Source organism: Stegostoma tigrinum, chromosome 23 (assembly GCF_030684315.1).
Source record: "Stegostoma tigrinum isolate sSteTig4 chromosome 23, sSteTig4.hap1, whole genome shotgun sequence".
Classification (NCBI taxonomy): domain Eukaryota; kingdom Metazoa; phylum Chordata; class Chondrichthyes; order Orectolobiformes; family Stegostomatidae; genus Stegostoma; species Stegostoma tigrinum.
The window spans coordinates 9,175,582-9,193,776 of NC_081376.1; the positions used below are offsets into that span (position 1 = coordinate 9,175,582).

Genomic DNA, 18,195 nt, shown 5'->3' on the forward strand with positions numbered 1-18,195 from the left:
ACTGACAACACTCAGCCAGGAGGTTTTAACTCCTGTTGATTTTCACCTACCCTGATTGCTGTATGATTCCCTAGCACAATGAGAGAAGTTGACCGTATTCATGCAAACTAGGGCACTTTATCCAAAACATGCCCTGCTTTTTAAATGTATTTATTTCCTGTTTTCCAGCTTAGGAGCTTAGCGCCAAGTAACTTAGCTGGTGTGTCAGTGCTCTCTGGAGGATCTGAAATTATGAAGCCAGAGTCCTAGTTAAATTGTGCAAAATAAAAAATGGGAAAAATTATTATCATCTGAAATTGTAGAACTTGATTTTGAATCCAGAACATTGTAATGTGGCAAGTTGAAAGATTATACGCTGTTCCTAATGTTATAATTAGGTTTCATTATGACAGTGTTCAGGCTGGAGTAGGGTGCATAATTAAAACAGTAAGCATGAATTGCAGAGTTATTTTGTGTTCCATATTTCATGGGAGTCCTAAATGCATAATTCTGTTTATGTCAAAGTGGCAGGTGCAGATTTTTGATTGATGTTGGTTCGAATGTATGCACAAATCCTTCCTGTTCATCTGGCACACTGAGTCCCTCAAGTATAATCACCAATTTTGATTTCTGGGTGGATGTATCTGATCATACTGGTACTCTTCAATCGTGTAACTTATCAGGAAGCATAGCTGAAAAAACTCTTGGCTACACAGTAAGTACCTGGGACATTGGAGTTGTGATTAAAGTTGCAATGTAGCAACTGGTAGATGCATCTTTTCAATATCCAGTGGTTCACAAATTGGGGTCTGTAGAGATCATCTAACGTACAGTGAGAAATGACATAATATTTGAGACATGGGGCCCACCAGTTTTGTGAATATTTATAAGTAAATATCTGTCTATTAAATACATTCCCAAAACATTGTCTACATGCTGCACCTTCATATTGAGAATTATATCGAACTATAGTTTAGATTGGTTTGGGATGTTGACGTAATATTTCTGATTGCTATTCTATTTGAAAAGGGAACCTTTAACCAAAAGAGTTTGAGAATCACTGCTTTACTGCACTGTAAATTAATGAAGAACTTCAAAGAATGGTTATGTAGAAAAATTGGCTAAACTCGAAACAGTAGCATTAAAACTGCAAGAAATAAGTCAATTTTTAAAACATCTTATAGATGCAGATAAAACTTTAAACTTTATTTTGTAGATTGTTTCTTTAATAAATTTGTGTTTTGCCTGTTTCCTTTCAAAAATATTGCATTTACACATTTCATATTTAAAAAAAGCTCTATATTATTAAGAATCAGAGTGAATATTTCATTTTAACATAGTTAGCTAATTCAACTTTTCAATTTTGCTGTACCTGTGAAAATGTGATTATACTTAAAAATGTTACCGTCCATACAAAAAGCAAATAAAATGCAATTTCTTTCTGTGGATCATTAAAGGACTGCACTACCCTTAAAAAAAATCAAAGAAAAATTTAATCAGAAAACATTTGTTTTGTATTGGCACATATTACTATCATAAATTATAGCTAAACCAAGAATATTCAATGTCCTTACTGAAGTCTAGATTTTTAAGTTTGTATTTATAATATTCATAATAAAATCTAGTTAGCAATGTCATAATACAAACCTTTAGGATAATTTTGATTTAACGTGCTATTACTAGTTTTCCTGGGTAAAGACCACTTTGAAATGAGGATTTTCCCATAAAGACGAAGTTATTTTGGAGTCAGAGCCGCTGTTGTTACCCCACACAAAATGTGTTGAATATATTCTAATGACATTGTGCTACAGTATTGCATGTAACTAAGAGACTGAAGATGATGATCCCAACTGCACTGCCAGTCACATTGCTTAATCAGGGAATTTCATTCATAGAGTCATACAACATTGAAATAGACCCTTTGGCCCAACTCTGCCTCGCTGACCAGATATCCCAATCTGACTTAGTCCCATTTGTCATTATTTAGCCCATATTCCTCTAAACCTTTCCTATTCGTCTACCCATCCAGATGCCTTTTAAATGTAATAGTACCAGCCTCCTCCAATTCCTCTGGCAGCTGATTCTGTACACACCCCATGCTCTGTGTTTTAAAAAAAGGCGGCCCCTCAGATCGTTTTTAAACTTACATACCTCATGTTAAATCTCCGGAATCAATTTGGTGAACCTCCTCTGAACTGCTTCAAATTCAACTATATCCCTCTCTTTTTAAATTAATTCACATTAATGAATTTAATTAATTAATATTCATGTTATTAAAGTTATCTAATAGAAGGAAAGAAAACTGTAGCCCTTAAGTAAATGTTGTGCTGGTTCAATCACTCTACTGCAGGTGTATTTACAATTATACTGTTCATATGAGAAATTAAACAAAGAATATACAGATGGCTAGTTATAATTGTTGCTATTTGTAATGTGGTTTCTTTAGAAAGTTCCATGAGTAACATTTAAATGATTGATAATATAAAATTATGTTAGTCATAAAATTTACATTAACTGCATGTATATCAGATGAGGTTCGAAATTATATCCAGCCAACTTTTAATGTATACATTAAAATGTACATTACCAGTAGCTTGGACTATTTTTCAAATTCCAGAATATTTATTAGGACATTTCCAACTCCACTACTGCCCACTAGTGGTCAGTATTCTTTGTCTGCTCGCTTCTGAGTAATAATTTATCATTTTTTTCTAACACAATGACAATAAATTGTTTTATGCACATAGTAAGCATTTTATAGAATACTTAAGCACTCAGTGCAACTAAAAACATAACTAGTAGTTTTTTTAAGAGCTGTAATTCTGAAATTATGCACATGTGAACGTTTTGTGAACGACAAAGTAACTCATATCCTTGCTCATATGGGAAAGATTTAATATTAACCAGGCTGCATTGTGGAATAATTTTACCTGTAGCCATTCCCCACACATAGAATATTGTTTTTACACAAAAGTAGATATGATATTTGACTTTCAACAGAAAGTGATATTTCTGTATATGAATGAAAATAGTTATGCTTTAAAAAAAAATTTTACACCTAATATGTTTTTCATTGTTCTGATTTAAATTTCAATTACTCTTAAAAAGGGATGAGAATCTAATCTGTACCTAAACCATGTTCTTATTACTTAGTAAACCAGACTCGTTTCCAAAAAGAAAAAGTATTTGGCCATTGCTCTCCCAATGCTTTGATGAACGGTCATCAATTTGAATCAATTGTTTTTCCAACAATGGCCTGCTACGTATTTACGGCATTTTTTGTTTTCATTTCACACCAACACTGAAACTAAAAATAAAACTTCATGCATTTAATTTGCATTTCATCAACAGAAGCAACATAAAGCAGATGTACTGCAATTAAATCTGTGTGGTGGCAGTAAAAGGTGTAGTACTGTTGATCTGTCTAAGTCAAGTATCAAATTACAGATCCTCACCTAGAATTTACTTGATTCAATGTTTTAATTACTCACCCTTGAGGATCCATCATACCCAGGTTTCTTTTGAATTTGAGGCTACTTAGGAACAAGCAACAACAGTGTCAGTGCGAATAGTGCAGCTTCAAGAATAATGATGCAATGCAGGAAGAAATGTAATGATCTATGAGTAAACAAGTTTGGGAATTTAGTCAACAAATGGTGTACCCTAATAATCGCACCACAACCAATTGTTCTATTCACTGTACTGCCATCCCACACCAACAATTAGTACTGAAGCCTTCACCTCATGTTTTATCCCACTCTTGCAAACTTAAAACTATTGCAAGAAATTCTGAAGATGAGTGACTTTGAATGACACAGGCTCAGAAGGCAAAGGCAAAAGGCTGGAGATAAAAGCTTTGAGGACCTGAAAATAGTGCTGCTCCCACCCACAGCCTCTAACCTCATTGTTCCCCAACCCCGCAAGGCCCGTTTCTATCTCCTTCCCAAAATCCACAAACCTGCCTGCCCTGGTCGACCCATCGTCTCAGCCTGCTCCTGCCCCACCGAACTCATCTCCACCTATCTGGACTCCATTTTCTCCCCTTTGGTCCAGGAACTCCCCACCTATGTCCGTGACACCACCCACACCCTCCACCTCCTCCAGGACTTCCAATTCCCTGGCCCCCAACACCTCATATTCACCATGGACGTCCAGTCCCTGTACACCTGCATTCCGCATGGAGATGGCCTCAAGGCCCTCCGCTTCTTCCTGTCCCGCAGGCCCGACCAGGCCCCCTCCACCGACACTCTCATCCGCCTAGCGGAACTCGTCCTCACACTCAACAACTTCTCTTTTGACTCCTCCCACTTCCTACAGACTAAGGGGGTGGCCATGGGCACCCACATGGGCCCCAGCTATGCCTGCCTCTTTGTAGGTTACGTGGAACAGTCCATCTTCCGCACCTACACAGGCCCCAAACCCCACCTCTTCCTCCAGTACATTGATGACTGTATCGGCGCCGCCTCTTGCTCCCCAGAGGAGCTCGAACAGTTCATCCACTTCACCAACACCTTCCACCCCAACCTTCAGTTCACCTGGGCCATCTCCAGCACATCCCTCACCTTCCTGGACCTCTGTCTCCATCTCAGGCAACCAGCTTGTAACTGATGTCCATTTCAAGCCCACCGACTCCCACAGCTACCTAGAATACACCTCCTCCCACCCACCCTCCTGCAAAAATTCCATCCCCTATTCCCAATTCCTCCGCCTCCGCCGCATCTGCTCCCACGATAAGACATTCCACTCCCGCACATCCCAGATGTCCAAGTTCTTTAAGGACCGCAACTTTCCCCCCACGGTGATTGAGAACGCCCTTGACCGCGTCTCCCGCATTTCCCGCGACACATCCCTCACACCCCGCCCCCGCCACAACCGCCCCAAGAGGATCCCCCTCGTTCTCACACACCACCCTACCAACCTCCGGATACAACGCATTATCCTCCGACACTTCCGCCATTTACAATCCGACCCCACCACCCAAGACATTTTTCCATCCCCTCCCCTGTCTGCTTTCCGGAGAGACCACTCTCTCCGTGACTCCCTTGTTCGCTCCACACTGCCCTCCAACCCCACCACACCCGGCACCTTCCCCTGCAACCGCAGGAAATGCTACACTTGTCCCCACACCTCCTCCCTCACCCCCATCCCAGGCCCCAAGATGACATTCCACATTAAGCAGAGGTTCACCTGCACATCTGCCAATGTGGTATACTGCATCCACTGTACCCGGTGCGGCTTCCTCTACATTGGGGAAACCAAGCGGAGGCTTGGGGACCGCTTTGCAGAACACCTCCGCTCAGTTCGCAACAAACAACTGCACCTCCCAGTCGCAAACCATTTCCACTCCCCCTCCCATTCTCTTGATGACATGTCCATCATGGGCCTCCTGCACTGCCACAATGATGCCACCCGAAGGTTGCAGGAACAGCAACTCATATTCCGCCTGGGAACCCTGCAGCCATATGGTATCAATGTGGACTTCACCAGTTTCAAAATCTCCCCTTCCCCCACTGCATCCCTAAACCAGCCCAGTTCATCCCCTCCCCCCACTGCACCACACAACCAGCCCAGCTCTTCCCCCCCCCCCCCCCACTGCATCCCAAAACCAGTCCAACCTGTCTCTGCCTCCCAAACCGGTTCTTCCTCTCACCCATCCCTTCCTCCCACCCCAAGCCGCACCCCCAGCTACCTACTAACCTCATCCCACCTCCTTGACCTGTCCGTCTTCCCTGGACTGACCTATCCCCTCCCTACCTCCCCACCTACACCCTCTCCACCTATCTTCTTTACTCTCCATCTTCGGTCCGCCTCCCCCTCTCTCCCTATTTATTCCAGTTCCCTCCCCCCATCCCCCTCTCTGATGAAGGTTCTAGGCCCGAAACGTCAGCTTTTGTGCTCCTGAGATGCTGCTTGGCCTGCTGTGTTCATCCAGCCTCACATTTTATTATCTTGGAATCTCCAGCATCTGCAGTTCCCATTATCTCTGCTGGAAGTTTAGTGACCTCATGAGTTGTCGAGATCAATGAATGTATCTTCAATTACTATTTTCTACTAACTGTACTAGCAGCTTGAAACATTGCATAATTTAGCTCGCCACAGCACCTAAACATTCATTAATAAACCTCACACCCCATGTAGGCCAATATGGCGCTCAACAACAGGCAGCAGAATCTAATTAGAAGCTTGACTGCAATGATCTAACTCCAATGAGGGAGTATAGTCATTAGGCCAGCCATTGTTGGGGCCATGGCCAGCAGCTTGGCTGAAGGTATTAAAAATGACAGTACTTTAATATCTAGTCCTCTTCACAGCCCACCACCCATTATCCTATTCTCTCTGGCACTTCAAAGACTTGTAGCACCTTTGAAAACAGCACTAATAAACCCAATTACTAGCATGGGAGTAATTGAGAAAAGGATCTTGTTGTATTAAATTATGGCATATAACTATGAGGATATTTACTGTTAATTATTTGATTTAAAATTACAAAACTGTAACTGTGCATATCATGCTGTAATTCCTAGACCCATGAGTTTTGCAGTTTAACAGAAGAGCAGAGGACATCATTAAAATGGAAATTCCTTTTGGAGAGATGCAAGATTTATCTAAAGGTTTGGATTTTATTCTTACTTAATTATGCCTCCTTTTATATTTTTCAGCATATTACATACAAAAAAATCATGCTATTTAACATAAAAAGAAACAATATTTTATGATTGCTGTAGCGCAAAATAGCCTCCTTTGAAGGAACTACTGTGTTCATGGTGGCCTGTGTATACTGGTCATTGAATCACTACATTAATGGCACATCCATTTATGGTAATGGGTTAGGTAAGTCAAACTTCATTAAATAATACAATTTGAATCCACAAAGAAAGAATATGGGAAAGGAAATCTTTAGTCCACTTCCTCCATGCAAGATATATCCTCATCTTGGTCCGGGTTAAAAACTCTTCTACAGTGTTCCAACAGAGGGACAGCAAACCAGAACAAATCAGATTTGCCAATGCTGAATATTGCAACACAGTGAAATTACAATATTCTTTGTTTGATCCTTCTTCCTAACAGACCTCCTCCCCCAAACTCACCTTTTCCTCCAGAAAGAGTCCATTTGACAATAAAGCCTGCCCTGCTCAGTGCCTTCCCTCACTTCTGCCACCTGCTGCTTTGGTACACAGTTCTTAAGATTTGCAGTCCTGGCAACACAACATAACATTTCCCAAACAGTTGCATGATTAGCAGGTTCACTCGTTGTTTCCGTGTTAGTGGCAGCAATCGCTTCTTCTGCCAGTCGATTGGGTAAACGATAAGGGCTGAGGTAATATTCAGCATTCCTTGTAAGGACCTTCTCGGGCTTTTACCTGTACGGATACCTTCCATCTGATCTGGTGGTAAGTCACTCACATTGGGGCTCCTTAGATGCTGCTTGGCCTGCTGTGTTCATCCAGCTTCACACTTTATTATCTTACATTGGGATTTAGCTGGGTTAGGTCTCCAGGAGTCTTACAATCGAATCTGCCTCAGTTTCTGCTTCTTGCTAGGTCTTCGCTGTACCATTTTCCAGGACAGGAGAAAGTCTTCTCACACAAGATGCACCCCTTCAATTCACAACTCACAGGTCACTGCAAGATTTCTCATCATGATCTGGCTCCACTCCACTCAAGCCATCACACTAATACTTCAGGTTCTGCAATACTGCTGGGTGAGCTATTTGCCTCCACATCATCCATCAGACTTATGGTCTCAAGCAACTCCCCACTGTGAACCATTTTATGAGGATGCCATCCAACTATCAGTTCATTAATATAGGCAGTTTTCAGCTGCTTGGTAACTGTGTAGTTCAGGTTTCCATTCATTCTGCATCTTATTCAGATCCCCAATGTTCTGACAATGGACCGATACTATTGTGCCATTTGGAAGGGCAGTGCTGTCAGCCTTGCAGTTATTCAATGTTTTCCTTCTCCCCCTCAGTCCATCTTGAATGCCTAACTTAGCCTAATGTGAAGCTCAGGTATCCACTCATTGACCTGCCCATCTCCAATGAAAAGTGTGGTGAGCTCAAGGAGAATGTTCATAGGAAGGACTGGGTCTCATCCAAAGAAGAGGTAGCAAGGAGAAAAGCCTGTGCTTGAATGTGGGATGCTCCTACAAGCTTAAAACATATTTGGGCTACTCTATTTACTCTCAGGAGATTTTTTTCCCCTTTATTCATTAATGGGATGAGGGCAGTGCTGGCTAGGCAGCATTTATTGCGTATTCCTAATTGCCTATAGGGGAGGTAAGAGTCAACCACATTGCTATGGAAATGGAGTCACATGTGCACCAGACCAGGTAGGGAAGGAAATGGCCATCCTTAAAGGACATTAGTGAACCAGATGGGTTTTTCCAATAATCGACAATGGATTCAAGGTTATCATTAGATTCTTAATCTCAGATGTTTATTGAATTCAAATTCCCCCATCTGCCGTAGTGGGATTTGAACCCAGTTCTCCAGGATGTTATCTGGGACTCTGGATCAACCGTCCAGTGATAATACCACCACGCCATCGCTTCCCCATGCAGAGTATGGGTGAATTGTTCACACTGTTACCCTGTAAACAATAGGGAATGGTGCAGCTTTAATCAATAACACAGACTTTGTTCAGTTCCTTTGCTCTTGAAGTTGCACCCATGGTCACTGAATCTGACGGACAACACCAAAACAATCAAATCAATTGCATGTTATCATTGTAGAAATACATGAACCCTTTTGGTCATGTGGGAATGGCCTGCATGAACTTCGTGAAAACATTCATGAGGATAAGAACAGGCTCAGTCCCATTAATACAAGGATCAAGGACTGTAAAATCCATTGCAAGGACCTCCAGAGGCTTCTTGGTGTGTGGGAATCTTGTTGTTATGAACAGGCCCTGGGGAAGTTCCAGATGTGACAGAACTGTTATGCGCCTGGTTGAGGAAGGATGGTTGCAACAAGGTTAATTTATAAAGGATCCCTTCTCTTTTGGGTACCTTTCTCCCAAACGCGAATAAATTTAGGTTTTGAAAGTAGCCAATTTAAATACACCTTGAGTCATAGACCCATACAGAACCAAAACAGATCCTTTGGTCCAACTAGTCCATGTTGGACATAGTCCCAAGCTAAACTAGCCCCACCAGCCTGCTGCTGGTTCATATCCCTCCAAACCTTTTCTATTTTTGTACCTATCAAAATGTGTTTTAAACATTGTAATTGTACCCACATCCCACCACTTCCTCAGGAGGTTCATTCGACACGCAGGAACATCGGCTTTCTCAGGTATATAGGCATCAGGAAAGCTCCTAGATTACCTGACACAGACTTCTAAGATGTGTTACCGATGACCACAGATGACCTGTATATTGATGGAATGGAATCTTTTTCTGTTCATGAAGTCAGCTGAAAATGATACGGTGTTCTCGATGCAATGTGCGTCTATTCTCAGGCACCCAGTTGCTAGAGTCTGCTGCTGGTCTTAGACTTGCTGGAACTTTTAGTTCTTCTCTGTTTCTCTGTACCTCCATTGCACTGTGGTAATAGTGACAATATTCCCTGCTATGGTGGGATCCAGTGAACCTGTGTGGGGAACATCAGAAACAGAAAAAATCTTTAGTAGTGTGAGCAGTCAAAAGGGATGTTTTAGCATAGTCCTCCATATAGTGGGGCATGTAGTCCAATGAGGAAGTCTATGAAATGCCTTCATGTGGACCTTAGATATCGGGACTTTATTTGATAAATGTAGCAAAAGCCGTGTCACGTAAATACAGTAGGTGATATTAGGTGCTTTATGATTACTGATACCTTGGCAACACTCCCCATCATCCAAGAAAGGCAGCATTGTGCATAAGAGATTTGGTGAAGTTCAAGATGGGAGGAAATCAGTACCGCTTAGACTAACATAGAAATAAGCAATTTGTCCCATGAGTCTGCTGATGTTCAGTGTGATCATGGCTGACTGATAATCCTTAGCTCCATTTTCCTACCTTTCCTCCATAATTCTGATTCTCTTATTGATTTAAAAAAGACATCTCTGCTTTAGTGCACAAAATGAAAGAGCCTGTACATTCTACAGATGAAGATTTCCACAGATTCACTGTCCTCAGAGGAAATTCCTCCTCATCTCTGCCATTAATGGACAATGCCTTACTGAGATTATGCTCACTATTCTAGACCCTCCTGGAAGGGAAAACAACTTCTCAGTTTCTATCCTGTTAAGTCCTCTGAGAATCTCATACATTTCAATCAGGTCACCTCTCATTCCTCTGAACTCTATTGAGTCCAGGCTCAACCTACTCAACCTATCCTCTTAAAAAAATCCTTCCATACGTGGATTAACCTAATGAATGTTCCTTGCACTGCTTCCAATACCAGAATATCTTAATTCGATAAGGAGATTAAAAACTGCTCACGTTATTAAAAAAAATTCTGACTTTTAAAATTTTGTTTCAATATTTTGTTTGTATATAGGAATTTCAGGTGCTGAAAAAATAGCAGTGAAAAGAATTCAGAATGCAATTTGAACAATTTGTGGCCTTATTGTGCAACCACTTCCACCAACACACAGCTTTGCTGCAGCTGTGAAGATGACTATAGTTATAATACATTTTCATACAACTCGTTTATTCCAAGCCATCAAATGGGTTAAATGAATCGCTCAGTTATGAATATGTTATGCTAGAACCAAAATATTGTAAGATCCGGAGAGAAACTCTTACGCTGAAAATCTACAGAGTATTTCCAGTATTTTCTGTTTTTACCTCAGATTCCTAGAGTCTGTTTTGATGTGATTTTGTATGTATATTGCCTGGTATGCAAAATAAATCTATTCTTTAACTTCTAATTTTGTTTTTCCTAATTTACTATGTCTCAGAATGAAAAGTTGTGAAGTCACTAAGTTCTCATTACTTAGCTAAGAACAGTTTACTTTAAGCATCCTAACTTGTTATTTTATTAATCAATACAAATATTCACTGCTGCATGTTTTTATCTCATTATAAAAATGCTTTTTTTTCTTGTCATTGTGTATAGTTACTTGCATCAGGCAGCGCAAGAAATGGTGTGAGAACGAGCCTACTTTCCTGCAAAGTAGCTGATCCTGAAGAGGCCAATCAGATGTTGTCCACGTTAGCAATTTTCTGACACAGCTGCTAATTATATTGATGATTCCCTTGGAGCTCAAATAATTATGCAGAAGTTCTATTGCCAGTTTATTTGGACTAATTAGTCTTTAGATAATTTTTTCCTTTATTTTGTTGTTGCAAAGACTCATGAAACATCAGAATATCAAACAAAAAATGTTTCTGTCCAATCAGTTTACTGTAAATGTATAACAAGAAAACAGTGTGACCAAGGTGAAAAATATTTTACTTACAGATGTTGGAACTTGCTGCCATTCTTTCTAAGTTCACATATTGCATCAGACCTCAATAGTTTCCTTACAGTAGCCAGACTTTGATCAATCTGTTATCTTTTTTAAAATACTACAGCCTGTGAATTATTTTCATGGACTTTAGAACATTTGCAAATCTTCTAGTTGAACCTTATCAATGTATCCTCCTTTTCTGTGCTCTCTATAATTAACAAACGTATTCTTTATAACAAAAAAGAAAAAATTAAGATGAAAAATGCATAAGCGAGAAACATAAGAGTGTGTCACTCTTGTGTGTCATCCCCATTATTGCTGGCATAAAGATTTGAACATCCAAACACTAGGCAGTTAAATTTTCAGCTTAACTCTGTTTTCTCTTCACAGAAACTGCCAGACCTGCTGAGTTTCACCAGCAATTTCTGTTTTAGTTTCAGATTTCCAGCTTCCACATTTCTGTGTTTAATGTCAGTTAACTTATTTAGTGATGTCACAATAACTACTTGTCACCTTAAAGAACTTTGGAATTTGTCAGTTTATATTTTAACTGATAAAACAGTCAATGATTTCTGATATTAGGTAAGTAAAACATCTCTATTGTAAAATCTTCTAGCTCTTTATTTTAACGAGATAGCCCCTTTTTGGACAGTTTAGCAGCATAGCTTTCTTTGATCTAGTCTTTTGTCACTGAAAAACATGTTTTGATAATATTGGTAGACTTTACTACTTGACAGTTGGTTGTTCTCAACACTGCTGTGTTTTATTACCAGGTTAACACTTTTTTATCACCTTGAAATGGTCTTGAATGTGTTGTAATATTACAATCTAAATGTAACTTCAAAGTTAACTTGGGCATTTGATATCTAAGGCATTAAATACAACACGTGTACAACAGCCAATAAAAATTAGATTTTTGTGGAGTTTCACAGGTTTCCACCTACATCACTGATACTGAAATAGAACTCTCCAGGGAATAATATATACCTTTGTCTCTGAGTAGAATGTAGCTTGAGTCCAACCCCTCTGAATTTGTGCTTACTATGTAATCTCCATTGAGAGTCACATATCCTTATAATAAAACTAGAAAGTTTTAAAGAAATTCAGCATCTGTGGAGAGAGAAACAGAGTTAACATTTTGAGTCCAATGATGCTGTTTCAGCATTTTACATTTTTATTTCAGATCTCTAGCATCTGTAATCGTTTTCTTTTATTTCTGAAATCATTCTGGAACGCAATTTTTCCACTTCTTTCAGTAAAAATTAAAAATCCAATGTCTGCAAATACTTTTGCAACTTTTTCAGCTATACGTCTGTTTAAATTTATGATGAAAATAGCCTTCATAAACTTAACCATATTTTAATTACATCCTAAACCCTAATAGCAAAGCTACCACTTGTCAGAGTGTAGTTATATTGTAAACATTTACATAGATTGTATCCATTATAAATGGCATGAGGTTACAGTGGAAAATATAAAAATAAGCACAGAAGGTGAAGATTGTAAAATGGGGACAATTAGATCTGTTTGTGTAGGCACAATTACAGTATGCCCTAGTCTCCCACCATCTGAAATCTATATTTAAAGTGGTGACAACCCTGCATGGTTAATAGACTAGAACCATACATCATAGGAGCCCTTTCCCCAACATTGAAAGAGCTATATCCAATTAGTTCCCAACCACTTCTGTTCCGGTATAATTCTACATATTTTTATTTTCAATTAAATATCAAATTTTCTTTTCAGTCACTAATATATTAGTTTCCTTTCCTTGTCAGGCATTCCAGAACATGAAACCACTGTGCATCAAATGATCTGACCCAAGCTCACCCTGGTTTTTCTGCCAATTATCAAGGCATCAAAAATAAACACAGTTTGACAGTAACAAAGACAGAAACTGCTACAAAAGTTCAGCAGGTCTGGCAGCATCTGTGAAGTAAAATCAGAGTTAATGTTTTAGGTCCGGTGATGCATAAAACACTCTTGCAGCACATTAGCTTTGTTTTGTAACAAACCTAACCAATGAACACAGTTTTTGAAGTGTAAGTTGTCAGCATCAGCTTCAAATATGTCACCTCTGGCCAATAAATTAAAATGTTGGTATAAGTTTTAAAACTATTGGTCCATCTCAAGATACATGACAATTTCCTTGAACTGAAAATGCTGTATTAGTTGTAAATTTCTGTTGTATGTTAATCTCAAGTAACCACATGCTTTTTCTGCAGAGAGGTAATTCCTGTACATTTGTAACTTGCCATGATTTATGTAATTTTGGAAAACTGACATATTTTCTGTTGCCAACTTTGAGGAAAGAACAACTATGGTAAAAATATGAACAATACACCGGTTTCATTTGTGAACAAACCATAGGTTGATATTTCTTTGCACTTGATGTTACTATGTGGGTAATGTTCCCAATATTCATCCCCTTTAATATTTAAAATAATAATATTGTCTTTCACACAATTTCACATATTTTAGCCTATTAATTTCAATGCATGCAGATGGTTAGAAATGTTTATTATACAGAACTATTTTAAACACCTTTACTTATTCAGGCCTTTTGTTTTTCATCATATTGCCCTGTTTATTTTTCAAGAAGTTTTGTACAGAATTTGGTTGACATAATGTTGAAAAATGCCAGTCTGGCCTTACTTTTAGTCATCGAGTCATAGGGCTGTACAGCATGGAAACAGACCCTTCAGTTCAACTGGTCCATGCCGACGACATATCCTAAATAAATCTAGTCCTGTTTGCCAGCATTTAGCACGTATCCTTCTAAACCCTTCCTATTCATTTACCCATCTGGCTGCCTTTTAAATGTTGTAGTTGTACCAACCTCTACCACTTCCTTTGGAAGCTTATTCCAAACACACAGCAACTTGTGCGTGAAAAAATTGCCCCTTAGGCCCTTTTAAATCTTTTCCCTCTCACCTTAACCTATTCCCCCTAGTTTTGGACTCCCCCACCCAGGGGAAAGATCTTGGCTATTCACCCCATCACTGCCCCTCATGATCTTATAAACCTCTATAAGGTCACCCTCAGCATCCAACACTCCAGGGAAAATAGCCCCAGCCTATTCAGCCTCTCCCTATAGCTCAAACGCTGTAACCCTGACAACATCCTTATAAATCTTTTCTGAACTCTTTCAAGTTTCACGTCTTTCCTGCAAAGTGCAATTTTATCATGTTATATTATTGGTTCAGCTCCATTCGCCAATATAGCCAAATTAGCTTCAGAAACTAGTTGATGCTGGGTTTCTGCACTTCATCTGATATTCAGATGATTCACAGAATAACTTTCAGTCATGCATCTGGAAATTTTAAATTGTAATTCAGACAAGTGAATATCTGGTCATTCTTACAGATCTTTCCATTGGGGGACAACAAAAAGATCTACTTAAGGAAATTCTGTTGAGTGTTAAAACAGTATGTCCAGAATATAGACTTATTCCCAACTTTAGTGCATTGTTGGGTAGTGACAGTAACACTGCGTTTCTGCCAACTAAAGTAAGCATTTTTGACATTGCATGTAAGTGGCTGATGTTTACTGTATTTGGGCCCAACTTGGCTCAGTGGGCCTTATATTAAATCTCTTCCCAGCCTAGATTGACAGAATCCAGATGTTGAAGGAGCCAATTTTCTTATTCACAAAATCTGGGTACCACTGTCTAGGCTATCATTTACTCCCCTCCCGAATTACTTTCACTGCCGTCTTAAACTGCTGCAGTCCATTTGGATTCTCGGAAGTTCATGAGATATAAGGGTTGAATTAGGCCATTCAGCCCATCAAGTCTGCTCCACTGTATGATCAGGGCTGATATATACCTCAGTCCCATTTTCCTGCCTTCTCCCTATAACCCTCAACCCATTAATTAAAAATCTCTAACTCCTCCTTAGATTACTCACTGTTGCAGCATCCACTGCACATTGGGATAGTGAATTCCACAGACTTACAACCCTTTGGGAGAAGTATTTTCTCTTCAATTCTGTTTTAAATTTGCTATCCCTCATTCTAAGACTATGACCTTTCGTCCTAGAATGCCCCACAAGAGGAAGCATCCACTCCATATATATTTAATCTCTATCTTTTGTCATCTTGAATACCTTAATTTGATTTCCCCTCATTCTTGTGAATTCCAGAGAGTATAGGCCTAAACACACTCTTCATATGACAAACCCCTCGTCTCTGGGATCAATCTTGTGAATCTCCGCTGAACAGCCTCCAGTGTCACCACATCCTTTTTCAAATAAGGGACCAAAACTGTGCACAATACTCCAGGTGCAGTCTCATCAATGGCTTGTATATTTGCAAAAACCCTTCCTTACCTTTATATTCCATTCTGTTAGCTATGAAAGCCAACATTCCATTCCCTTCAGAGATAATAGGAACTGCAGATGCTGGAGAATCTGAGATAACAAAGTGTAGAGCTGGATGAACACAGCAGGCCAAGCAGAATCTTAGGAGCATAAAAGCTGACGTTTCGGGCCTAGACCCTTCATCAGTAATTCCACTCACTTTCTTTATTATCTGGTGTACCTGCATATTAATTTTCTGTGACACATAAATGAGGACACCCAGATCCCTCTGCACCGGAGCACCCTGAAGGGTCTCCCCATTTAGATAATAGGTCACCTTCCTGTTTTTCCAACCAAAATGCATGCCTTCACACTTATTCACATTAAACTCCATCTGCCAGACTTCCTAACGTATCTATGAATAGTTGTAAGATTCTTATTTCCTCATTGATACTTACTGTCCTGCCTGTTTTTGTGTCATCTGCAAACTTGCCCATAGCGCCTTTTATCCCTGTTTCCAAGTTGTTAATGTAGATTGTAAATCACTGGAGTCCAAGGACTGAACCCTGTAGCAACCCACTTGTTACTTCTTGCTGCCCAGAAAAAAACCCATTTATACCTACTGTCTTCCATGCATCAGCCAGTCACCTATCCAAGCTAATAAATTACCCCTAATTCCATATGATCCAACCTGTGAATTAAACTTTTGTGCAGCACCTTATCAAACACCTTCTGAAAGTCCAGATATATTATATCTATCAGATCCCCATTATCCACTTTGCTTGTTAATCTTCAAAGAACTCTAGCAAATTAGTCAAACGTGGTTTGCCCTTCAGAACATCACGCTGACTCTGATAGATAGTGTTTTCAATTTCCAAATGTCCTGATGTTGCTTCCTTGATAATTGATTAAGACAGTTGCCCAACAACGGATATTATGCTAACTGGTCTGTAATTTCCCACATATTGCTTGCCTTCCTCCCTTTTTAAATAGGAGCATTACATTAGAATTTTTCCAAATCACTGGAACCTTTCCCATGTCCAGGGAATGTTGGAATATTGTAACCAATGGATTCACTATCTCTGCCCCACTTCCTTTAATACTCTAGGATGTAAGCCATCAGGCCTGGGGAACGTGTCTGTCCTCAATCCTAATAGTTTGCTGATTTGGTACACCAGTAGGAAGCAAGTTGCAGGAATTTGACCTAGCAATAGTGAAGCATCATCTATATGGTTCCCAGTAGGCATCGAGAGCGGCTTGGAAAGGAACTTGCAGATGGTGCTCTTCGGGAGAGGGGAATGGTCAAACCCCTCTGATAATTAAACACAAGCCCCACCTGCTATTATGGGAGTTGACATTCACTTCTAATAATTACCCCTGAAACAGTCAGAAGCTTGCCTTTCCCCTCAATCTATTAAAAGCATGGTTAAAAGAAAGAAAATCCCTAATCTCCACCTTACAAATAACAAAAAAACAATTTATTTATTTAACCTGAACAATGAACAAATCAACAGAATTACTAACAAACTGAACAAATCCCACCCCAGACTACTAACTACTTCCGAACTCATCTAAATTCCACTGGAATGCTGTTCGAATAAATGCAAGTCCCACTTGTACAAACTCAGTTAATAAAAAAGAACAATAAATTAAAACATAATCTGTCCATGTTCACACAGTCTGTGTCTTCTCCACTTTATCTCCAATGTTCCTTCTGTTGATTTCACGTCACAAATGCCTTTCTTCCGCTGATTCTGCCGTCTTGGATTTTTTTTTCCCACTTTAATTACTTTGGTGAGGACTTAGAGCTAAAATGCAGTGGTATCTTTGTTGGGTCTTTTTAGAGACCAATAATTGTATGTGAAAGCCAGGTTTGTATCTCAGGTGGTGGACTTGTTTTCTCTGTAGCTGAAGTTTGGCTGTCGCCTCAGATGGCAGTTGGCTGTTTCCTGACTATCTGTACTGGCACCCTTCAGCGGCTGCTCAGACATGTCTTTCAAAATTTCTTAGCACAAGAAAATGTACCACCTTCTAAAGGGACAATGCACCGCTTTACCCCACCATCATTTTTACCAACAAATTCTAACTAACTTTCTGCTTTCCAATTTATGACTATTCTACACAACTTTGTAACACCTTCCCCTCTAAAGAAATGATGGCTTCTTTTTTATTCTAAGTCTTAATACCATTGTTCTGAAATACAGTGGTCAGTATTCTAAAGTTATACCAATAATATGGCATATATAAAACATTGGACCGTACAGATTCTACCTTATGTACCCAATTTCTTTTAAGCCCGTGACTATGCCTCTGTAGTAACATTTTTACAACCCACTGTGCACTATTTGAAAATTAAAAGCCTATAACATAAGACTGCAATGAATTAGTCTTTTATTTTTGTCCTCAAATCTTTCCAGTAAGATGAAAGGGTTGTGGTCTGTATACACAATCTTCTCTGAAACGTTATTTGTAACACAAACATTAAAATGTTATAAGGTCAGTACCAAACTCAAATTCATTTTCTCTGATGAATATTGAGT

At 39.5% G+C, this 18,195-nt stretch overlaps 1 protein-coding gene across 3 annotated transcripts in view; it reads left to right on the top strand.

Annotated features, from left to right (window-relative positions):
* meiob (meiosis specific with OB-fold) overlaps positions 1–12,549 on the top strand; it is a 54,899-nt gene extending 42,350 nt beyond the window's left edge. For 2 of the 3 annotated variants that reach the window (XM_059653901.1, XM_059653903.1), the window contains 3 exons: positions 505–694; positions 6,504–6,590; positions 11,024–12,549. In XM_059653901.1, coding sequence (XP_059509884.1) covers positions 505–694; positions 6,504–6,590; positions 11,024–11,134 — 388 coding nt within the window. In that variant the 3' untranslated portion in view covers positions 11,135–12,549. Of the gene's footprint in view, positions 1–504; positions 695–6,503; positions 6,591–7,520; positions 7,729–11,023 lie in introns of those variants that run through there. The other variant, XM_059653902.1, reaches the window with a different exon arrangement.
* Positions 12,550–18,195: the final 5,646 nt, after the last annotated feature.